This window comes from Diabrotica virgifera, chromosome 10 (assembly GCF_917563875.1).
Source record: "Diabrotica virgifera virgifera chromosome 10, PGI_DIABVI_V3a".
In the NCBI taxonomy this organism is placed as follows: Eukaryota; Metazoa; Arthropoda; class Insecta; order Coleoptera; family Chrysomelidae; genus Diabrotica; species Diabrotica virgifera.
Window position 1 is genome coordinate 51,125,190 of NC_065452.1, and position 26,653 is coordinate 51,151,842.

The 26,653-nt window shown below is 34.1% G+C and overlaps 1 protein-coding gene across 1 annotated transcript in view; it reads right to left on the reverse strand.

Annotated features, from left to right (window-relative positions):
* LOC114334548 (kinesin-like protein KIF21A) overlaps positions 1-19,890 on the reverse strand; it is a 391,021-nt gene extending 371,131 nt beyond the window's left edge. Inside the window, exon 1 of the mRNA XM_050641339.1 lies at positions 19,427-19,890. Within this exon, the coding sequence (XP_050497296.1) occupies positions 19,427-19,470 (44 nt within the window). The 5' untranslated portion in view covers positions 19,471-19,890. The remainder of the gene's footprint in view (positions 1-19,426) is intronic.
* Positions 19,891-26,653: the final 6,763 nt, after the last annotated feature.

Genomic DNA, 26,653 nt, shown 5'->3' on the forward strand with positions numbered 1-26,653 from the left:
AAGGACAACATTATAATTTCCGCAAAACGGAAAGGAATTGATTCACAAAAGGTAAAAAACAAAACAAAAACACATACATATCTTGTAAATCGATCCCTTAATGACAAAAAAACCAAAAAAAAAAACAAAAAGAACAACTCTGGTAATGGTGATGGTTAAAGCAGAATAAACAAGAACATGAGAAAACAATAGGTACAACAAAATTATACTGCCACCTGTCTAATCGTTCACCAAGTCTTCTTTGTCCTTTATCTCATACTCTTTTCAGAAATTTGACACTCATGGGGATTATTATTGGTGATTATCATTTCTCAAATGAAAAACCAGTCCTCAAGTACTCAAATCCTAATAATTAATAAATTAATTATTAAAAAGTTACTACATAATCATGAAATTACAAAATTCAAATTAATATACAGTATGGTGCACAGAAAGGAATAAATTCGTTATTTAGTAAACTGGCGACTTTAGGAATAATCCCTAAACGGGTCGAGTGTGATACGAGTGACGTCATCCATCAGGGCGTGATGACGTAATCGATGATTTTTTTAAATGAAAATATGGGTCGTGTGGCAACTCATTAAAAAGGATATTCAGTTCTCTATTCAGTAATATAAACACTAACATAATTATTTATACAGGGTGACCAAAAAAAATTTGAATTAAATTAATTGACATAAAAAGAAGAATTTAAGTAATTTACCTATTTACTTCAAAATATATTTTACTGCTGTTAAAAAACAAGAAAATGTTTGAGATATAAACATTGCTTTTCACTTAAATTCAATGTTCAAGCCAGATGAACACCACAAAAATTTTATTTTTTAAACGTTAAAAAAATTAATTTATTGATTTTTTTATAAGCCTATGGCAGGGTACCATTAATGGGACGATATTATTATATATGAAATTCAAATAATCGTGCAAACAGATCACTTATTTAAGTATTAATTCTATTCCATTCTATCGATAACAACAAAATTTTAATTTTTTAACCGTTAAAAAAAATTATTTTTTGATTGATTTTTGAGGCTATTTAGTAAAATTGCCGAAAAACGGAGGTTTTGGGTTTTTGTGCATGCTGTAGAAAAAAAAAATAAGTTTTATTAGCTGATTTTGATGGTAAAGGTAAAAATACATATAAAAAGGTAAATGATCATTAATTTAGCTGTATGTTGTTGAGGTTATGTACAAAAAAAGTTTTTTCAATTTTTAGGTATTTTCCACGTCGAAAATGATAATGATGATTATGCCATTCGAAAGAATGGAGAAAATTCACAAAAAAATAATATTTTGAAGTTGGCGAAAAATTTCCAACATAACCTAAATTTTTTTTGAAAATTTAAAAATTTTTTCCTGTGCTAAATTTTGAAGCTACAAATCTGAAAAAAAATCAGGTAGCTTTGTATTGTTAAGATACGCTTTCATTAATTTTTTCAGATTTTTTGCAGCAATACAGCGTCTGAAAAAAATTTTGTTCAAAAAAACACGTTTTTTTCCATAGCGGACCCCCAGAAGCACCTAGGGACGTGAAAATTTGGCTGAGTGAGTTTTCGATTATATCTTTTCAAATGGCTAAACCCAAAACTGAATCGAGCCTGGTGCAATTTTGACCATCTTATCCCGCTATAGCCTTTGCTTATCAATAGCTCTTAAAGTTGATTTATCTTACGGCAGGGACGTGGACGGCAAGGCGGTCTTACGAGCACGTTAAAGAATCGTGTGATATGAAAAGCATTGGCTAGTTTATAGTACAACGGAACGGGGTGACAACGGGGACGTGCGCCGTCTAGTTATACGGCAATTGCCGGCCACGTCCCGTCGTCAGATAAATTAACCTTTAAAAAACACCTACAATATGAATTAATAGCGATAGATTTTTGTATTAATTTAAGATTTCTAGATAAAACGAACAAATGTCAGCGAGGTCAAACTACTTCTTTGGCATCTACAAATCTCCTGCATGCAACTCCATCAATTTCCTCATATCTCTGTAACTCTTTAACATTAATATTAAAAAATCCAAATGTAATATTAAGTAATTCGAGGCAATTATCGGCCAAACTTTTCACATTTACATATTATTACCTTATCGAAAATCCATTATATTCGTTGATCTTTGACCTACAGAGAATTATTGTCTGACAGAAATGATTTCAATGTTACTGAGAGCGAGTTTAAATAAAAAGTTAAGACATTGATTTTATTATTTAAACGTACTTTTTTAGTGCAACAACTGATTTTTAAAAAACAAAAATTAAGTACTTATCTAAAAGTTAATCGTATCTTTTAAAGTTGAAAATAATTATTTTATTTAGTTGATTTTTTTACATTGTGAACAGAGAATTTGGTTTTGATTTTTATTTGCAAAACTAGAATATTTTAAGAAGTAGCTAAAAGCTTTTTTAGAATTAAGTCTTCTTCTTCTTTTTGTATAGACATGTCTGTTTTTTCAATGTGACTCTAGTAAGTTGTCGTTCCATCTTTTTCGTGGTCTTCCCACTGATCGTTGTTCCCACTGTTTGTTGTCATTCGGCTTATGTGGTCATTTCATTCTACTCTTCTGTTTCTTACCCAGGTATTAATTTTCTCCACCTTGCATCTCTGTCGTAAATCTGCACTTCTAGCTCTGTCTCGTAGTGTCTTACCCTCGATTTTTCGAAGGGTTTTCATCTCCGCTGTTTCGAGCAATCTTTTTGTCGTCTGTGTCAGGTCGTGGTTCTGTCGCGTATGTCATTATTGGTCTGATCACTGTTTTGTAAATTCTGCCTTTCATTTCTTTTCCGATATTTTTATTTCTCCATATTGTGTCATTCAGGCAACCCGCGGGTCTATCTGCTCTATTCATTTGATCTTCCACTTCTGTTTCGAGCTTTCCGTAGCTAGATAGTGTGATGCCTAGATATTTAAACTCCATCACTTGTTCTATTATCTGACCCTCCAGCCCCAATTTACAGCTTATTGGATTTGCTGTTATTACCATGCATTTTGTCTTTCTTGAGGAAATTAACATGTTAAATTTTCTGGCGGTTAAATTAAGTTGGTGCAGGATACGTTGTATATAATCTTCACTTTGATAGATTAGTATTTCATCGTCTGCATAGCAGATTATTGTAAGTTGTTTTTCTCCCATTTCTTCTTGCTTTTTTTATTATTTCATGTGGAATTAAGTGTGGCATACAATGTTGCGCAGCAATTTCTATGCGATTGATGCTGACTGGCTTAGAAAAATACGGAAGTTATGGTCATTCTTCTTCTTTCAGAACATCCATTATCGAACTTTGAGGCCCATATTGGAAAAATAACTTTGTCTACGGCAGTTCGAAATGGAGTAGCTCAAGTCTCTTGATAAAACTTTCGGAGATGTCGGAGTCAGGGTGTTTAGCTAGCCAATGTTGAGCCAGACCAATCATCTGTGTGAAGTAATGAATGGAGTTGACAAAGAACTCACACTGGTATCAAGTCTAGTCTCACATAGTCCCAATTTCTATTCACGAAAGTCATCTGCACAATAAGACAGATCTATCAATGTTTCCACAAACTTTGTCCAGAGTCTTCACAGACTCTGAAACCAAAGACACTAAGACACCCTAGAAGGATATTATTATCGACCGATGGAGTAAAGAAGGACTGCATTTTGATCAAAGGATCACAATATGCTACAACTGGCCTACGAGATCTTCAACATAATGCGATCTACTATAGCGCTCCATAGCCCTTTCTTCCCATTTATCTTCGCTGACGGCAACAAGCTCCCTGGGCAGATTGGTTTTTGCTACTTTTCCAATCTCTTTGCACAACGAACCCGTCCTAAGCTCGTACTAAATACTAAAGACAGTAAAAAAATCTGAGACAGTACATCATGTAAATTTCCAGAGTGCCTAAAGACGGCCATCATTATTCCTCTTCATAAGGGTGGTGAAAAATCAAATGCCTGCAATTATAGACCTATTGTATTACTACCGGTACTCTCCAAAATTATTGAGAGACTCATAAAAGCCCGACTTATGTCCTTTCTCGTTGATAACAATATTTTATCACAAAATCAGTTCGGCTTTTTAAATAATAAATGTACCACAGATGCCATGTTTTCTGTACTGCATGAGGTTTATCAAGCATTAAACAATAATCTGCACACTGCCACTGTTTTTTGTGATTATGCCAAAGCTTTTGATTGTGTGAATCACGATATTTTGATAAAAAAACTAGATTTCTACGGAATTCGAGGTATTTCTTCGAACTGGTTTCAATCTTACTTGGATAATAGGAAACAACTGGTTAGAGCAAATGATACAGTCTCTAGTCTCAAAAATGTTGTATGTGGGGTACCACAAGGTTCAGTATTGGGTCCTCTACTTTTCCTTATCTTTATTAATGACATTACTAGCTTAAAAATCGATGGAAAAGTTTTTCTTTTTGCTGATGATACCAGTATCACTTGGAGCAACTCAAATATCGCAACTCTTCATTCTACTATAACTTCTGATCTACTTACAATAAAATCTTGGTCCGATTCAAATTTACTCTCTTTTAACGTAGATAAAACAGTAGCATTGTCCTATAAAGCAGCTCTTCAACCCTTACCTCTTCATAACAGCCAGATCAGTATCGTTGATTCTGTAAAGTTTCTTGGTATTTTTTTAGATAGCAATCTGAAATGGTCCCTTCATATTGATGTGTTAAGCAAGAAACTATCCTCAGCTTGCTTTGCAATAAGATCTGTTTCGAAGGAAATGGATTTAGCCTCTTCCAAAATAACATATTTTTCTTTGTTCGAGTCACATCTTCGATATGGTCTCCCTTTTTGGGGTTCTGGTACGGCTGCCCAAACTGATGTTATTTTTAAATTACAAAAAAGAGCAATAAGATATCTGTTTGGCCTCAGAAGAACAACACATTGCAGAAGCTACTTCAAAGATCACAGGATTCTAACACTACCTTCTTTATATATTTTAGAAACTGTTTGCTTAATTCGTAAACATCTACATGTCTTTCCAGCAAGACCTAGACATGACTATTCCACCAGAAATTCTACCTTTGACATCTATTTACCGATCCCGTCCAGTGAGTTAGTAAAGAAATCTATATTATATTCTGCAAAAAAACTTTACAACCATCTCCCTCTACAACTTAAATCTGCAACATCTTTCCCCAAGTTCCGTAAAATGACTAAAGCCTATTTATCTGAAAGACCATATTATTCAACAGCAGAGTTTCTTAACCAATAACTAAGAAAGTACAGTATTCTTATTTATAAGTATAATCTTAATCTATATTTGAGTGTCATATGCAGCAGCTTAACTTAACTTATTAAATTTCTTAAGGTAGAATATGCAATTTGCAATTTTTTTTTTAATTTTGCAATAGATTGTTACTGTTTTTTTTTTGTTTCTCTTTATTATTTTTATTTATATAGACGATTTATATCATTTTAGTAAATTGTATTTGTTATTTGTTATTGTTCTTATTTATGATTCTTGTAAGCTTTGTCTATAAAATTGTTAAATTTTTCATGACAATAAAGCATATTTCTATTCTATCATGAACTCAAATTTTTGTATAATTATAATTGACCACCTGACCGTTCCAAAAGAAGCCTTACAACACAATATCCGAAAGAAGCACAGTAACTCAAGACAAACCAACTGTCAATGAATCACTAAAGATGCTATGAAAAACGAGGTTCAGAAATGGCTGATAAAGAATCATCAAAATAAATGGAGAACCACTCAAGGGCAAATCCAGACTAAAAAAATAATCAAGAATATTGATAAAAAACTCTCGAACAGTTTGATGAACCTCAATAAACGAGAGATCAAAACGGTCACTGAAATGGTGACTGGACATTGCCGTTTAAGAAATCACCTATACAAACTAGAACTAGGTAAGGTGAATGAACCATGGTGCAGAAAGTGCGAAATGGAAGAAGAAACTGCCATACACATACTATGCCATTGCAGTGTGATGGGTGATGTAAGGCAGGACTTCACTGGTCAAATGAGGTTTGAACCAGAAGAGATCCTAAAATTACCAATAAGAAAGCTGTTGGCCTTCGTTGAGGCCACAGGACTTATTAAAGTTTAAGGAGAAGAACAGGGTTTGGTACAAAGGTCTTATGACCAAGTGCCAGAGACTAACAAGTCTCGCCTGAGTTAAGAAGAAGAAGAAAAAAAAAGAAGAAGAAGAAGAACTGTCAATGAAAAATTACAGGGAATAACCAATGACTTAAGGGAACTGACAAGTGAAAAAAATAGGATACGATTAAGTGCAAACAGAACTAGAAATCCAGAAGTAAGAAAACATTTAGAAGAACGTGGGAGCAAGTGCTGGGATGAGTTCGTTTAAAGAGGAAAACTGACAGAGCGTGTTGCGACATTATGAGTGAAATAAAAAAATGTAACAGAAAAAGATACAAACTGAAGACGCGATTCAACCCAACGTGAAAAAGATTAAACCCAAGAAGAGATGGAGAAATTTCTGTCAAAATTTGGTATTTATGACCCTTAAAATAACACCAATTGCTAAAATTTATTAGCCTGTGGATAGTGTGGATGTCTCGTCAGCCGAGGGTACGATCAGTGGCGTGGTAATTTTATGGTCAAACTACGTTTTGTTCTAATTTTTATCATTGTGAGAATTAAAAAAACCAACTAATATTTTTATCTCCACCACTGAGGACTGTCAACTTTTTGGTTGCCTGTATTCTTCGGGACATATTCGGGACATTTTATCACAAAGTAAATATTACTAATTTTACCGTCTTGTAGGGTATCTGCGTTCTCTTTCTTTTCCACTATTATATATATTATATCTCTCTTTGCCGACGTTTAAATTAGGACCCACTTGAAGCTCGCTTCAACACGCGCCTCGACCTCGTCGTGAGAATTCTCCATAACATTTAACGACTATTGCACGATCAGTTTACAAAAGATGACTTCCAGATGGAAATGATTAAGAGTTCAAAGAGAACTGATGGGAGATAAACACACTTTTATAAGACAAACATGCTTACTTTCACTTTCAGTCTTATTGACCATCTACACATATACAGCAAAGTCATATTTTGTTATTGCACTTTGTCATATTACCAATTTAATTTTTATATATTCAAACTATGTGAAATCGGAAAAGCTATTACTGTCTGTAATACACAAAATGTTTGAGAGAGCACTGAATGGAGAAGACTTACCGGCAGAATGGACTCAAGCATATTATTATAACATCAATATACATGAAGCTACATACAAAGGAAAGCTTTTACCAACAGCTGGAGATAGTATATGATAATGCGCCAAAAAATGACATCAAGATTATAATGGGTGATATGAATGCTAAAATAGGCAAGGAACCGCAGTTCTATGGCACAATAGGAAAACACTCTCTGCACAATGAAACAAGCGAGAATGGGGAGTTTTTGATAAATTTTGCCACCAGTAAAAACATGGTTATAAGTTCCACATGCTTCCCACATAAAGGCATACACAAAATTACATGGATTTCACCAGATGGAACCACAACCAATCAAATTGACCATGTGCTGATAGACAAAAGGGCAGCCAGTAGTATCTCCGATGTGAGAACACGACGAGGAGCATGCTGTGGATCAGACCATCTTTTAGTACAAACCAAATTTAGATGCAGAGTTAACAGCAAAAGAAACGAAAGACAACAAAGAACAAACAAACTGGACCTGGAAAAACTGAAGATTCAGGAATGTAAAGAGAAGTTCGAACAAGAAGTAGCAAATGAATTAAGGACGCTAGAACTGCACTCCATAGAGGGCAAATGGACTAATATCAAAACAGCAGTACTGACAGCAGCAGCGTCCACCCTGGGAAACAAGAAAAAGGAGAGAAGAGCAGCATGGTTTGATGACGAGTGCAGACAAGCAATCGAGGAAAGAAATGAAGCACACAAAATGTACATAACAAGAAGAACACGGGAAAGACGAACATTATTTGAAGTCGCAAGACGGAAAGCAGACAAGACATGTAGAAATAAAAAGAGAGCCTATGAAAATGGACAAATAGAAAAAATGGAAGAACATTTCAAAAACAACGAAATTAGAGGGGCTTACGAATACCTAAAAAAGATAAAAAGTGGGTATAAACCTCAAACAAGTCTATGTAAAGATGAAAGTGGGCAAATAATCAGTGACCAACAGAAAGTCACAGAAACCTGGAAGCATTATTTTCAGACACTACTTGGAAATCAAGTAGACATGGAGGATGAAATGGGTATGATCTACGTAGAAGAGAATGGAGTAGAAGCTCCAACCATAGAGGAAGTTTTCGAAGCCATTAAGGCCCAGAAAAACAATAAAGCTCCGGGAGTTGATGAAATACCAGCAGAACTATATAAGGTAGGTGGCGACCACCTAGCAAGTCACATCCACGCGCTCATCAGAGACGTATGGCAAGAAGAGAAAATACCCGACGACTGGAAGAAAAGTATAGTATGCCCGATCTATAAAAAAGGAGACAAACTCCAGTGCAAAAACTACCGTGGAATCTCTCTACTATGTACAGCATATAAAGTCCTCACGTATATTATAAATCAGCGGCTCCAACCACTAGCAGAAAATATTATTGGAGAGTATCAGACGGGCTTCCGACGGGGAAGATCGACACTGGATCAAATATTCACAGTAAAACAGATCTTGAGCAAAGCATGGGAACACGATATTGATGTTCACAACGTGTTTGTAGACTTCAAACAGGCATACGACTCAGTCAAAAGGAACAAACTATACTATATATTGGCTGAATTGGCAATACCACACAAGTTAATAAGACTCATTAAAGCCACAATGGATGAAACTCAGGCATGTATACGAATACAAAACCACCGGACAGACTTTTTTAACATTTCGCAGGGACTAAAACAGGGAGATGGGCTGGCCCCAACATTGTTTAACCTGGCACTGGAGTATGCGGTTAGGCAAATGCAAACTGGACGAGGAAATCTACTGACCAACCGAACGGTTCAACTGGCCGCTTATGCTGATGATATTAATATTATGAGTAGAACATCAACAGGAGCACAGGAAACATATGCAGAGTTAAAAACACAAACAAAAATGCTAGGTCTGGAAATTAACACAGAAAAAACAAAAATAATGACTCAGACGAGAAGAAATATAGTCCCAGAAAACATTATACATGAAGATGACATTGAAACGGTTGAAAAGTTTACATACCTGGGAGTAGAAATATATGCCGACGGATCAGAAGATGGAGAAATAAGGAAGAGAATAACGCAGGCAAACAGAGCTTATTTTGCCCTCTCCCATATATTTCGGTCAAAAAGTGTCCACCGAAATACAAAGATGAGAATCTATAAAACCTTAATTCGACCAATAACATGCTATGGCAGTGAAGTCTGGGTGCTGAAAGAAACATCCAAAAACAAACTCGACACATTCGAAAGGAAAGTACTTAGGAGAATACTAGGACCTGTGAGGGAAAACGGAATCTTCAGAAGTCGATACAACAACGAGCTTTATCAACTTTATAAGGAAACGCCCCTGTCAGACTTCATTAGATTACAAAGATTGCAATGGGCCGGACATGTGATAAGAATGGGAGAGGATAGGCTACCAAAACGAGCACTGAATGCTAGAATGCAAGGAAAGAGACCGGTTGGGAAGCCACGAAAGCGCTGGGAAGACACAGTAAACAGCGACGCACAAGCCCTTTTAGGTGTCCGTGTATGGAGAAGAGCAGCCACAGACAGGCAAGGGTGGAGGCAAAAAATAAAGGAGGCCAAGGCTCAATTTGGGCTGTAGTGCCGTAGAAGAAGAAGAATATACATGAAAGGATATATAAAAAACTGCGAAAACTATCGAGGAATCAGCATTATATCGGATATAGGCAGGCTGTATTGAAAGTCCAGGCAGGTTTCACAGCGGTTTTCAACTCAGTAGAAAAAATTTTGTGATGTGGGTACTCCTGTGATATAATTTGTTTATTGTTTTCTACGAACTTATAACATGCTGACTCCTTGTTTTAGAAAAGTAGAGGAGTATAAAGGTAGAAAAATGAATCGTGTTTACATGTATACATTAGTACTATTCAAGGTTAGGCAAGGATTGCGTGGTTATGTAATTACCTTAAAACTAGGTAACGCATATTCTCTACATGTACATTTTAGTAAATATTCGAGTAGGCTATTTTTAATGTGGATATTGACTGTGCGATTTTTTACATACAGGACGAATGAGAGGTTAACATGAACACAAACATGAATTTTCTTTTTCTTCACTACAGGGATGATGCTTTGCCTGTTCCATTTTATATAAATCTATTAAGACCTACGGGGCATGTTCAAGAATCATGTGAGACGAAAAGCATTGGATATTTTATAGTACAACGGAACGGAGCGACAACGCGGACGTGCGCCGTCCACCTCCCGTCATAAGATAAATTGGCTAAAATCCATCGACGAGATGCAAATGCAAAAAAAGGGATTTTTTAAATTTTTTGCACCCCATTAAAAAGCTAAATACCTAGTTGACATAAAATTCATTTGATTTTATAAAGCATTGGAAATGTTTTAAAGAGGCGATTTTTGAAAGTTAAAAAGTCAATTTTTTGCTTCACAAACTGCAAAATGAGGCAAAATCGTTATTTGTTAAAATAACTATTATTAAAATTATCCCAGAACTTTGGTATATCATCAAACGTTGGGCATTGGGATGCTTAACAAACCTTAAAAATTTCAGATATATCCATCAATTAGTTTAAAAGTTATTCTATTTGTTTATCCCAGAGATCTTTTTACAGGAACATAAGACAGAAAATAATGAAGATAGGGTAATTTGAGGGTGTCAAATGAAAAGTAGAAGAGTTCTACTATCAAATATATGTACTTATTAAAAAGAGATACACAAAGTATTTATTGGTTCGAAAATCCTAATACAAAATTTTTGAAATTTTGTAGTTTATAAACATTTAGAGAAACTTTAAAAATATTTTCCGTAGAAAAAATCTTCTTACATATTCGAAAAGCTGATAATTTTTCTTGCTAGACAGGTACATTGTCATTGTATACAGGGTGTACGAATCAAACTGTGTTTTTTTCTCAAACTTTGGAACACCCTGTGGAATGTTCTAGCTTTTATAAAATACTGAAATTATAACCAAACTATAGCCTCAGGTTTTCTTAACATTCTGTTTTTTGATTCATTCGCTTATGTTGGATAATAAAAAAGTTAAGCACTTTAACAACTACCCCTGTTTTTCGTTAATACAGGATGTTTTTAAATAAGTACGGCAAACTTTAAGGGGTAATTCTGCATGATAAAATAATGACAGTTTGCTTTATAAACGTATGCTCGCAAATGCTTCGTTTCCGAGATAGGGGGTGTTGAAATTGTTCTTACAAACTGACGATTTATTTATTTCTCTAAAACGGTTTGTGATATGCAAATGAAATTTGGTAGATTTTAAGAGCTAGTTATTGCGCATTTTTTGGCATACAATTGAGAATTTTATATTCACCATTGGCGTGCATACGGGATATATCTAAAATATTTATACCCGTATGCACGCCAATGGTGAATATAAAATTCCTAATTGTACACCAAAAAATGCGCAATAACTACCTCTTAAAATCTACCAAATTTCATTTGCATATCACAAACCGTTTTAGAGAAATAAATAAATCGTCAGTTTGTAAGAACAATTTCAACACCCCCTATCTCGGAAACGAAGCATACGTTTATAAAGCAAACTGTCATTATTTTATCATGCAGAATTACCCCTTAAAGTTTGCCGTACTTATTTAAAAACACCCTGTATTAACGAAAAACAGGGGTAGTTGTTAAAGTGCTTAACTTTTTTATTATCCAACATAAGAGAATGAATCAAAAAACAGAATGTTAAGAAAACCTGAGGCTATAGTTTGGTTATAATTTCAGTATTTTATAAAAGCTAGAACATTCCACAGAGTGTTCCAAAGTTTGAGAAAAAAACACAGTTTGATTCGTACACCCTGTATACAATGACAATGTACCTGTCTAGCAACAATATTATTACAGCGATATTGATAAAGAATAAGGCTATAACATATTAAAAAAATTACTTAAATCGGACATCAGGTTAAGGAAATACAAGACATTAAAAATGACCCATTTTTTGGGGTGCCCGTTTTCTCTGCCGGTGAGTGTATTAAAAGTAGGAATTATTATTTTTTAATTCACACTAATTTGTTTACAATAATTAAAAAAAAGTACCTAATTAGTTTCATTTTAATGATAAATACTTACAATTTTAAGTAATATACGATTAATTAGAATTGAATCAAAAATTAGAATTTGTTTGGAAACGTATATTTTAATAACTGTTTAAACAAATTATATCGTTTGTTAATTAAGTAATAATATTATTAAAACGTTGCATAATTATAATGTACGCAAAAAGTACATAATAATTATTAAAAAAGGTCAAAATCTATCAACTAGAACCAGAACTTGAGATAAAGAAACTCAAAAATCATTTTGGGAGACAGGGATGCATAATTTCATCGCTGATCAGTGGCGACGCGTGACTTTTTCTAAAGTGTTACCAAAACCAGATGCAAAAAATCTTATTTAAAAAAATGAAGATTTGGCTAAATGTATATACATATAGCTTCAATAATATAATTTTGTATATCACTTGAAACTCTCGAAAAAACAGTTGATGTTTCTAGATGTTGGCAAAATTTTTGATCTTTTTTGGCAATTAATGTTAACAATTCCCTGTAATTGCCTCGAATGTCAGAGCCGTCGGTCTCAAAATGACCACGAAACGCTAATTCTTGTTCGACCAAAAAACATACGGTACATATTTATTATAAGTGTACCTATCTATTTTTTTAACAAACTCATTATATGTTCAGCAATATTTGCTTTAAATGCTTGGTTAAGAGAACTTTTGATTCTTGTTTTGCCAAACTGAATCAAATTAGGTATACCTACATCTTACATGTAGGTAACGGAGAAATTTCATGTCTCTTTTTTAAAACTCTAAAACTATTTAAATCGTGAACCTGGTCCACTCATTTTTCTGTAAAAACCAGAAGACATGGCCAACAATACAGTCTATTTTTCTTGCAACCACATAACCAAGGATTTTCACTGTACCAACTAAATTTAAAATATTGAGCTAATTTTTTAAATTCCTTTTTTAAATTGTTTAAAATAGGTCTTTCATTTTCAATAATCTCATTTTATTTTTCAATCAGAATTACTTTTCAAGTAGTTGATCGATTACGCAGCGACACTCATCAATGGTGAACTGCACGCACACTTTTTATTATAGGTACTGTTAGCAAATTTAAATCTGGTAACAGCCCTACTGATATACACAGCGCGCTTACGCCCATCGCTCCTTCAAAATTTTCAGTACTAGCCGGTCCCGAGCCGCCCGAGCGACAGCGAGATAACCATTCATTGTCACCACAAATGAGTCTGGTAACAGAATATAATAAAGTGCAACTGAGTCACATAAACTCGCCAATATTTTCGTGTGTCTGGCTATTTACTGAATTAGGTACTATTAACACATAATATAATAATATATTTCTATTGGTAAAAATAAAATAAAATAGTAAATGGAATTATTCATCGTCATAAAATACATATTTATTTGCAAGATTTTTAACTGTTACCAATGGTAACAGTGGTTACATGGACGCTTCGCCAGTGTCGCTGATATTCAATCTGTACTCAGAGCACATTTTTGAAGAGGCTCTAAACGATGTTTATAAAGGCATCCCAATAAATGGAGTCAAGCTCAATAACTTGCGGTGTGCAGATGATACAATAGTGTTTTCCAATGCTATAGAAGGGCTGCAAAACAACGGAACAAAATAACGGAAATAAATAGAACATATGGACTAGATAACTGTTACTGTTAAAACCTGAATTTACTAGGAAAAACTAGTTTTAACTACGCGCTTTAGACAATTCTAGTTTTAACTAGTCAAAATTAGATTTTACTGCTAAATTCAGTTAAAACTAGAAATCTTAAACAAAGCTCAATATTATGTACCTGCTGAAGACATTTTTGACATAATTAAAGCTATTGCTATTGGTTATGGAGGTTTTAAACGTTGCTATTGGTTATGGAGGTTGGGATAGGTTGAAGACTAAATCCGCCAGAAAATACGCAAATATAACAATTTATATAATATTATATTTAATTTTAATAATACATATATAATTTTATATTAATGTGTGAAACCTGCCAACGGAAGAATAGTAGAGCGAAGAGGGGTCTTGTGTCGAAACCTATATTGCATTCAGAAATGAATAGTCGCTGTTAGGTAGATTTGATCGATATGCAATCACAAGAGGATCACGGCTACAAGTTAATTATGGTTTATCAGGACCATTTAACAAAATTTGTTTTGTTGAGACCATTACAACGTAATAGGGCGGAAGAAGTTGCGTATCAATTTTATTAACGGATATGTTCTTGACTTTTGGCGCACCATGCATTTGGCCGAGAGTTCGGTAATGCAGTTATAAATGAGGTAATGTCATACTGGCCTGAGAAAAAATTAGTTGATGGAAAACCAAGGCACAGCCAGAGTCAAGCTTCAGTCGAGTGAGCTAACCAAGATATCAAGAAAATGTTAGCAGCCTGGAAGCAAGACAATAACACAACAACGTGGTCAAAACGATTTGAGTTTTTTACGTTTACGATCTTGTCCAGAGTATTTTACGTTTTAGAGAAATTATTTGCAAACAACCGGGGTAGCAAATTATTTACCGAGTTTTCGTTGAATCTGGAAATTACTGAAAAGTTTAGTAAAAACTAGTTTTGACTGAAATATGCTTAAGATAGACTTCCGCACCAAGCGACCGAGACAGGAGACCGCGACAGGCGACAGATAGGTCGCGATTAGACGATAGTTGGTCGCTGGTCTCGGTCGCGGGCTGCAGAACTACCCTGGTATAATTGCATTGAGAGCAGTCGTGGGGAGACCTCGCCTATCTGTCGCCTGTCGCGGTCTCCTGTCTCGGTCGCTTGGTGCGGAAGTCTACCTTTATTAGTCTCAACTAAAATTAACTGAAAATATTTGATAGTATTACATACTAGTTTTCACTAGTTAAAACTAGAATTTTGTCTCAAGCCCACAGTTAAAATTAGTTTTTCCTAGTAAATTCGGGTTTTAACTGAAATCGGGTTTTTACGGTAACATAACCACCAGCACAACCAAGCTAATGATCATGAGCAAGCAAAACATAACTGGAGCAAATCTGTATGAGAACCAAATGAGAATTGAACGTGTCTCACAATACAACTACTTGGGAACTATAATCAATGAGTTGTGGGACAATACCCAAGAGATTAGATGTCGCATCGGAAAGGCAAAAAGTGCATTCTTGACTATGAGCTCTGTGTTCAAGAGCCGTGACCTCACCCTAAAAACAAAAATAAGGCTCCTAAAATGTTAGTTGTACTCAGTGCTCCTATATGGAGTAGAAACGTGGACATTGAAGGCGGAAACTCTATCGAAACTTCAGGCTTTTGAGCTATGGTTGTACAGAAGGATCCTGAAGATACCAGGGACAGACAAAGTTACCAATGAAGAAGTATTACGGAGGATGAACACAACCGCAGGTTTGGTCAACATCGTGAAGGGCCGTAAGTTGCAGTACTTGGGACATATACCTAATGAGATATCAAAACAGATACGTGCTACTCCAATGCATTTTACAAGGTAAAATTGAAGGAAAAGGGCCCCAGGACGAAGAAGAATATCCTGGTTTGCTAACCTGAGAGCATGGTATAGAAAGAACTCAACACAACTATTCCGTATAGTAACTAACAAAGTCATCATCAGGCGCGGATCCAAGGGGGGGTCAATGGGGTCAATTGCCCCCTCCTTGAGACTTCGCCTGGTGTCACCTTTTTAAGAAAGAGATAATTACGATTGACAATAAATAGTGAGCTTTGTGTCCTGTTGACAACTGAATAACGGAATGAAACATAAAACAGAATTCCTTCTCTAAAGTAGGTACGTGTTCTCGGTCTTACTGTATGGTGTCGAGTCTTGGACTGTGAATAAAATCATTGATATAAAATCGATCTACTTACCTAAATCGCCTTGAGGCTTTCGAAATATGGTTCTATATAAGAATTGTAAAAGTATCTTGGGTGAAGAAGATTCGAAACTCCATAATACTAGAACGTCTCAGCAAGACTACTGAGATTATAGAAGGCATCAAGAAGAGAAAAGTGGAGTATTTTGGACATGTAATGAGAAGTTTAAAATATAGGTTGCTACAAAATATTATGCAAGTGAAAATAGAAGGCAAACGCAGTCCAGGACGAAAAAGCACTTCGTGGTTGATTTAGGGTGGCAGTGAATAAAATTGAGATAGCTATGATAGTAACCAACGTTCTGAAAGGACATGTTATATGAAGAAAAATAAAGTAACAGCCCATACCGAAAAAGAATCCTGCGTACGCAAGTGACGAGAAAATTTTTATTTCATTGCCCCCTCCTTGCAAGGTTGCTGGATCCGCCGTTGGTCATCATAGCCAGAATGATCGACAACGTTCGGAACGGAGAGGCACCCTAAGAAGAAGAAAGAATTTTGAAGTTGATTAACATTTTTTAACGTTTGAATTTTTAGTTACCCCTTAATATGGTCCAACTAATTTTCATTTCAGCCTTATTTTTAGCAGTCACATGCTGTCTATTTTTTTTATAAGTTTAATATTATCCCTGCCTTTTAGTTAATCATTCTAGAATAACTTTGTTTTGTGTTTAAATTCGTGTAAAATTTTTAGCTTTTTAAAATTTATGGAAGAATATTTCGTCTACTATAATAGCCTATAAATTATTCCAATTGTTTATACGTTAAAAATACCAGTTTGGAAAACGAATTTCGGTTATAAAAATGATTTTTTAATCAACTATTTTAAATGGGAAATAAGCCACAATTTTATTAAAAAATACTTTGTTTGACAATGGCATCCGATTTGGACGTCGAAACGTTAATAAAATCATTTTTAGTAAAATTGTGGCTTATTTCCCATTTAAAATAGTTAATTACAAAAATGCCACAATGGCCCGATCAGGGAACACAAAATTTTACGAAAACCTCCAAAAAAATAAAGGAAGGATGAAAATTTGGGAATAGGTAGTTGAAATTTTCTATTATTATATAAGAAAAAGTTTACAATTCTACATCCCCTCCATTTTATAAAAATTGGGAAATACGGCGTGAAAAATATTTTCTCGGGAGTGAAAAAATATCTACAGGTACGTTTAAAATAGGCCCGGAATTGGATAAAATGACTAATTCTAAGCAACTTTTGTTCTATAGAGTTTTTCACTAGGTCGATACTTTTTGAGTTATTTGCGAGTGAATATGTTCATTTTTAACAAAAAAAAAAAACATGTTTTGGACGGTTTTTCGCAGATAACTCAAAAAGTAAGTATTCTAGCGAAAAAAATATTCCGAGTAAAAATATACCTTATAAAAAATTTAAAAAAATGGTGTACGCGTAAAGTCTGCAGACCCAGCAGAAGCATAGAGTTGTAGCTAATGAAAAGTAAATCTTCAAATCGTCAAATTCCAAATCGAATATTTCAATGTGAAATAACCAAAAAACAGAGCACTTTTCGGGGAAAACTCGTTACAACTTTTTTAAAGTGTTTAAAAAAAGGTTTATTTTTGTTTTTTAAAAAAACTTCTAACATTAAAAGAATTTTACCCCCTCCCCCCCTTACGTAATGCACTCTAATGGGCGTTTAACTATTACTTAACGCAATTTTTGACCCCCCCCCCCCATTTTTCAAAAATAAGCACTTTGAACCAATGAAACTTACAGATCATTATAAATAATACATAAGCAAAGTAACTTGTGAAGTGGTAATGATAAAATTTATTTGTGATGCTAATTAGGAGATGATTTTCGCTTTTTTTACCAAAAAATAAAAGGGACCAACAATATTCTGAGCGTAGCTAACTTACTATTAATGTTACAAGCTTTTTTGAAAAACAAAAATAAACCTTTTTTTAAATAGGTACTTTAAAAAGGTTGAAATAAATTTTCCCCGAAAAGTGCTCCGTTTTTGGGTTATTTCACAGTAAAATATTCGATTTGGAATTTGATGAAGAAGAACCTACTTTTCATTAGCTGCAACTCTGCTTCTACTGGGTCTATAAACCTCAAACATACACCATTTTTTTCAGTTTTTTATAAGCTTTATTTTTATGAAGAATATTTTTTTCGCTGAAATACTTACCTTTTGAGTTATCTCCGAAAAACCGTCCAAAAACACGATTTTTTCTGTTAAAAATGAACATATTCACTTGCAAATAACTCGAAAAGTATTGACTTAGGAAAAAAACTGTATAGAACAAAAGTTGCTTAGAATTAGTCATTTTATCCAATTCCGGACTTATTTTGAATGTATATTTGGCATCTTCGATAGGGGGTATTCCCCTCCATTTTTGTAAAATGGAGGGGATGTAGAATTATAAACTTTTTCTTATATAATAATAGACAATTTCAACTACCTATTCCCAAATTTTCATTCTTCCTTTATTTTTTTTGGGTCAGATTGTTCTTTGATCGGGCTACAAGGAAATAGCTTCGGAATGATTTTTTTGTAACTCTTTTGATGCATATCGATAGTTTATCTTAAACTTTCATTTGATATGCGTAGAATTACCGTATTTTAAAAATTAGGTATCTGGGATAAACAAATTAAATAACTTTTAAATTAAGTGATGGATTGTTCTGAAATTTTGAGGGTTTGTTAACTATCCCAAAACCCAATTTTGGGTGAAGTACTAAAGTTCTAGGTTATTTTTAATAAAAGTTATTAACAATTAACGATTTTGCCTTATTTTGCAGTTTGCGAAGCAACAAATTGACTTTTTAACTTTCAAAAATCGCCTCTTTGAAGCTTTTTCAATGTTTTAACAATTCAAATTTTGTAATTTTGTATCAACTATTTAGCTTTTAATTGGGTGTAAAAAAATCGAAAAAAATTGCGTTTTTGCACTAAATTGTTATCTAATACCTAATTAAAAAAATAGGTTTTTTGGCCCTATAGGTTTACAATAACTAAAAAAGTTGTCAAACACCTGAATTGTTCAAAGTCCGGAACAGGGTCCTTTTTGCTTATTTCCCTGGAGTAATATCATAATAAACCTTTTATGCGTCTGACATTAAATGTAAACAAACCAAAAATTTATGACATTTAAAGAAATGTATGCAAACTTTAAACTTTTGATATAATAATTATTCTTAAAACGTTTTGTAATAAAACTTTTAATAATTGCAAATAAAAACAGTCTTATTACAAAAGAAATAACAAGTTTTACATTAGGTAACAGAAATCTGCTTTTCTATTTATTTTATCAAAACAAAACAATAAACTTAATTCTTATGAATTAAAAAATTCTCACCTTAATGCCACTCGGACACTAACGTCGTCTTCTTCCATTTTCATTAATATTTTGTTATTCTCCTTCAAAATTACATATGTCCACTACCACACCTGGCCATAACGCCTACCTTTATTTAAACTTTTGTTCAAACACTTTATTTAAGTTAATGACACAATTGTTGACACCGCTAACATGAACCAAAATCGCGAAATAAAATAAGGACTTGTTACATTTTTCCCACAGAAACAGTACTATCAGAACAAAAGGGTAAAGCACATGTAAAAACAATAAGTGTGAGTGAAAGTGTTTTTAAACTTAACCTACACACAGTTGGAGCGATCGTGAGGACGTAACTCAAGTGACAGTCAAGTATTACGACGTAACAACCTTTCGTGTACACCGCTAGCAGTAGACTGTGGAATGGCGAGTTCGTTCTCAGTTTCCGAGCGTCAAATACACCTTGGCTACCTGCAGGTCTCTAATCTGTGCCGGCTCTCAATACCTGTGCGGTATAGACGCGGTTATTTATGGTTGGGATATGGTGTAAATGAGATAAATCATTAGGAAATTATATTTTTTGCAAAATATTTGCACATTATTTTTTAAATAGTAAGCAGATAAAGATTAAATGTACCTATGATAAAATTTGAAACGCGCAAATTAACTATTAGCAGGGCTGCTTTATCCATTAGGCAATATAGGCAGATGCCTAGGGCGGAAAATTCTGAGAGGGCGGAAAATTATGAGAGGGCGGCAAAATACTGTACAAAATATATTTGTATATTATATAAAAATTGAAATCGAATAACATTTAAGTACATAGTACATCTATCAATGGAATATTAGTGGGCATTCATTTCTAGAAAACAAATTGCACTTTCTTACACTATTCATTCAAAAAGGACAAAAGTTGTAAATTTAGGGATTATTGGGCCGTCGGCAGCACCGCAAATGCGGCGGGCGCACCGTTCTATAATTTTTTTAAACTCAATCCTTTTGGGTTATTCGTGGTTGAAAATTTGCCATTTTCATTGAAAAATGTCGCCTTTTCGGACGGCTTTTTGCGAATACCTTAAAAATTATGGATCTAACGAAAAAAACTATATAAGTAAAACATTTTTGTAGCTTATGAAAAATCAAAGAGATTCGTTCCTTCATAAGTCTTCTAGTGCAGTGGTTCCCAACCTTTTTCCCTTGATCGCCCCCTTAGACAGGTTTCACCAGTTGTAAATACTATAATCGCCCCCCCCCCCCCACCAATTAAATCAAAACAAAAGTAATTAATCAATAAAATATTTATTTATTTTTCTTCTTCACGTGCCATATCAGAATTATCCGAAGTTGGCGATCACCATTGCAAAGGCTTCTCGATCTTCTGCAATATAGTCGAGGAAATGAAGCATTTTGGCTCGCAATTTTTTCGTCCAGCATGGATTTACTTGAAATTTTCACAGAAGGTAGGGAATAGTCCAAGGATCATTTTCTATATCATGCTACTGTACGCTAAAACCTTGGGAGTAGTTGCCACCCCATCTCGGGGGTGGGAATTTTTTATTACATTTTAACCATATAAATCGATGTAAAAATTAATTTTAAGAAAAAATGTTTTTTACATTTTCTTCGTAAAACTAATATTTTTCGAGTTATTCGTGGTTGAAAGTAACAGTTTTTCGACGGAAAAATCGACTTTTTTAGAGGGATTTTTGAGAATAACACGAAAAATATGCATTTAATCAAAAAAACTGTAGATATCAAAATTGTATCTTTTAGTAACACAAACTAAACTCTTTTTCTATAATATTTTTACGATCAATATAAACCGAGATACGGCATGTTAAAGGTTAGCTTTTTTCGTCAAATGCATAATTTGAAATAATCAAAGCCAAATAACGGGAAAACTTTGCATTTTTCCAGGAAAACTTACATGATGTTTTTTCAAGCATACGATAAGATCTTTCAAAAAAATAATAAAAAGTTTCTAGCATAAAAATTGAGCAATTTATGATCAAAAAAATGTCGGACCTATTTTTCTCTACCAAAAAAACAGTGAAAACAACCCCCTACCTACCCTTGTAACTAAAAATTGGTCTTCGCCTTTCTATAATTCCTTTTATATTTATATTATAAATACAACCAAGAAGTTTGACATATTTAAAAGGCCTAATTTTAGAAAAATTGGAGTTTAAAAAAAAATTCATTTTCATAAAAGTAGTTTTAGTCATTTCTATTCTACGTTTTATCTCTAGTCTGGATCTAGTTGGTCCGTTATCACAGTTCCCAAATATTTTTCAAACTTGGACTTGTGAACTTTCTCAACTTGAACTCCGTTTAATTGAAGCTTTGCTTCGGGATATGAGTCAGGACTAAACACTAAAAATTTGGTTTTGTTTGAGTTTATTTTATTTTAATGCCCATTTCCTCATCTACCTCGTGAATATGACCAAGCAGAATTTGGAGACCTTCAATATTATCTGACTAGATTACTGTATCGTCTGCATATCTAATCACATTAAGTAGTTCCCCGTTGATTTTTATTCCATATGGCTGTCTCTCAAGTGCCTTTTTAAATAACTGGTCCGAGTAAACGTTGAACAATGTTGGCGACAAAATGCACCCTTGTCTGACTCCTCGTTGTATGGAGATTTCATCGGTGTAATTATCTCCAATTTTTACGATAGCAGTTTGATTCCAGTACAAATTTTTAATGACACGAATATCCTTGTCATCTATTCCGATATTTTTCAATATTTGCATTAATTTTACATGCTGTACTTTATCGAATGCCTTTTCGAAGTCCACGAAACATGCAAATACATCTTTTCTTTGGTCACGGCATTTTTTAAATAGGATGTTAAGCGTAAAAAGGGTCTCCCTGGTTCCCATAGCATTTTATTATTAAATTATTTTTACATTTCGTAAAATGATAAATGGTTAGTAATAATTGGTTATTTCGCATTTGGGCCTGGCGTCCCTCAATAATTTTTGGCTGGCTCACATAATTTTGTCTGGCTCAATGTTGGTTAATAGCAACCTCAAATCCCCTCTTTCGATTATATCGAGCCTATTTCTTTGTTTGTTTTTCAATATACCTAGAGAACTAAAACATTTCTCCCCTAGATATGTTGTGGAGAATGCTAATAACAGTAATTTGATTCCATTCCACAAGATTGGATACACTTCTTTTATCCGCGGCCAAAATCTTTCATACCCACACTCCCGAACCCGAAACGTGGCTTTGCAACGTCCACGCTGAAAGGATCGATAAACCAAGTTTGCGTTTTCAGACTAGTCAAATCTTGGAATCGGGACTGCAGATCTTCTTTAAATGTTTGAAGGACAAGGCAATATGTTTGAAGATCCTCAGAATCACTACAAGAAGATTTCAAGTTGGGTAATTTAGTGAGATCTCTTGTCTGTATATTTTCTTAAAAAATAGATAGTTAGTCAATGAACGCTCCGACTACTCCCTTCGATTTGGCCATATTTATGTTCTTCCGTTGTAGTTGCAGGTTCGTTTCATTTAATTTTTCAAAAATATCTGATAAGTAAGTGATGTCATTTCGCTTCTCTTGTTGGGCTGTACTCAGTGTGAGGTCAGTAGTATTAAAAATTCAATAACAATATCCATGAGACTGAAGAGCTGCCGTAAGCAATTACCTTTAGAAAGCCGGTGGACTTCCGTATGTAGTAGTAATGTATTAAATATCTCATCATTTTCTTCACAGAGTGTACGAAATATTCGATTATTCTTTGGTTTTGCTTTAATTTTATTTACTGCATTTATGACAAGACGACCACAACTTCGGCCGTTCGCTTATTGTTCGAGTAAGATCAGCAGGGTCGTCAGATCAGCAGGCTACTCTCATCATTCTTATCCCACTAGTATCTCTTTTTCTTTTGTGTGGATGTTCGCACAATACGAAGGCTCGATCAAAGGAAAATGCAGAATTTATTATAATGTATTACTTACCTCTAGAATTAAATTGTATGATGATTAATAGCCCTCTGTTACTAGACGAGATGTTTGGTTATTACCTGCATTGGTTCATATTTACGTTTTATTATCCTGTGTATATCCGATCGAAAGTACATATTGTATTTTTTCTCAATTACCCATTTCTTGTTTCTCGGATGCTAATCGACTCCTTTTCTCTATTGTCCCCCATATCGCCCCCTTTTCTCTATTGCCCCCCATATCGCCCCCTTTGCTTTATCGCCCCCCTGAAAATCTCAAATCGCCCCCAGGGGGGCGATGGCCCCCCGGCTGGGAATCACTGTTCTAGTGATAACATAAAAAGAGATGTGGTAGGTGAAAAGACATTTTTTTCGTGCATGCTCAAATCGGTGTGTTCAACTTAATAACAGAGAAATGGTCGATTTTAAGGGTATAATGTACAATATCTTTTGTAAGTACTGCCTGAAAAGACCTTTAAAACCACCGCAATGTTAAATTTCGATTACATTCAAACTAAGCGAGATATGGTGCAACAAAAAAGGATAACTGATTTATTTTAAGATAAAATGCGAAGTATGTATATTCTAACCCCTCATCCATCAGATTTAAATGCATCGTTTTGCTTCTATAATACCTTTTACTATAGTGTTATTTCTATGTTCAACAAGTTGGACGGGTTTAAAATGTATGGTTTTTGAAAAAAATAACATCAAATTATAGAGCATTTTTAAATTTTTTTAAAAATCTTCCTTTTTCTCCATGTAACTCGAAAATGATAATGAGATACAGTAATGAAAGAAAAATAAAATTGTTATCTAAAAGAAAACCTACATTTTTGTAAGGTATTTTTTTACGTATCTCTAATCACTTTCGAATTACATGGAGAAAAAGGAAGATTTTTAAGGAAATTTAAAAATGTGCTCTATAATTTGATCTTATTCTTTTCAAAAACCGTTCATTTTAAACCCGTCCAACTTTTTGAATATAGAAATAATACTATAGTAGAAGGTATTGTAGAAGGAAAACGATGCATTTAAATTCTGGTGGATGAGGGGTTAAATATACTTTTTTTATATTAATATATACTATTTCTTATTTTATACTCCTTTTTCCTTAAAATACATTAGTCATAAGTTTTTTTTGCACCATATCTCGCTTAGGGCCAATTTCTCATATCGAGTTCAACTCCAGTTTAACCTGAACTTCTAGTAAACGTCAGTTTAAAGTCAAAATCGTCTTTCTCAATTCGCACCTTCAACCGATGGCAGTTTAAACTTGAACGATGCTTGAACGGTGGAATTCGGCCGTTCAAAGATTTCAGAACTCAGTTCAGATGATTTCATGGACTACGCATGCGTTGTATTAACACGAAACGCTGTCATAATATAAATATATCCTATTTTATTATATTAAGCCTAACGATAAACTATAACATTATTTTTGTTTTTATAATATTTATTTATAATTATTATAATGACTATTTGACTATAAATACTTAAATTTAACTTTATTCAAAAACAGCATAAAAAAGGTAGTTCAAAATGGCGACAGTTTTTTACCTTTTGCCATCTATTGGCATTTCTCTAAAGCTGCAGAACGAGCGCTGACATGAACGTGCAATGAGAAATGCATTCCGAACAAAACCGTAGATCACCGGTGAACCTGGTTCAACTGAACCATAGATTACCGCAGGTATGAGAAATCGACCCTTGTTTGAATGTAACCGACATTTAACAGTTCTCGTTTTAAAGGTCTTTTTAAGTACTACAACAGGTAATTGTAGCATTATACCCCTAAAATCGCCCATTTCTCTGTTATTTTAAGTTGAATACACCGATTTGAGCATGCACCAAAAAAAATCTTTTTTCACCTACTATCTCTTTTTTTATTAAAACTAGAGATTAAAACTAATATTATTATTACACTAAAATCTCTCAGATATATAAATTAATGTGCAGTTCTATTCTAACTTGAATTATTATTGACTACAGTGGCGGATCCAGGGGAGGGCGATGGGGACGATCGACCCCCCCTCTCAAACCAAGTTATACAGGGTGTTTGGTAAAGAATGGGCCTTAGATTCCTGAGCTTAAAATAGGTCGATTTAAGCTAACTTACCTTAGTACGAAAATTGATAATAACCGAAATACAGGGTGTAAAAGTTAAACTTTTATTTTATATTTATTCTTGAACATTTCGTGACCGGCATGGGATAACATTGGTAAGCGGAGGTTTTTTGGGATGAGAAATCTAAATTCGGCACCAGAAATGATGCATTATCCAGAGGGCGCCACATACGTCTTTCAGCGCTCATTTAATACGTTCAATTTTTTTTATCCCCCACTCTACATACTTTATTATTATAAATATTTTTAATTAAAAAAGGTATACTACATTCAGTGCCGGATTCTGAGGCCCCTAGGCAACCCAAGCTATGAGGCCCCTTAAGAAACCTAGGTTTCTCCGTTTTTAATAATTTTTATTTTTGAAAATGTCCGTTCTCCTGTTGCGAAATAACCCAAAATGACTGCGAAGCAGGAATAAATTGTTTTCCCTGCAAGTTTGAAGCTGGGCTATAAAATATTTGAACTGTTATAGTTAATTTTCAAGTTCAGATTCAGTATCATCAGGATAGTTTTTAGGTAGTTTTGAAGCACACTCCTTTATTTGAGTATCACTCAATTTTGGAAAAACACAAAAGACCAAATACTGAGTTCATTGACCCGTACACTGTCAACCGACGACTCAGCTCAGTAATTAGAGTATAGTAGAAAATATTCAGAGTATTGTAGATCGCAGGCCCTCTGTTCGTAATAAGCAAAATTATATTTTTGGAATTTTAAGAACTCCAAAAGTGAATTTAGAAGCTGAACTGCAGTTTTAAGTTCAATCTCTTAGTATGGTATAACTAGACCCAAACTCAGACATCCAAAGTGAAAGTTATCCTCCAACACCAAATTGTTCTATATGGTCCACATAATGTTCAGAAAAAAAGTCACACCATTTTTAGCGTCGGGTTTGGGAGGGAGAGAGGGGGGAGAAATCGGTAAATTCGTAGTTTTTTACGTTTTTCGTCAATATTTCTAAAATTATGCGGTTTAGCATGAATAACTTTCTATACAAAAATGTTCTACATTAAATTTGAAATAAAAAAGGTCCTATGCATAATCCTTCTAAAATGAACGGTTCAAAAGTTACGCAGGTAGTATAGTATAATTGGCCCAAAAAAAGGCCAAATCCAGACATCCAAAGTAAAAGTTTTCTTTTAACACCAAATTGTTCTAGATGGT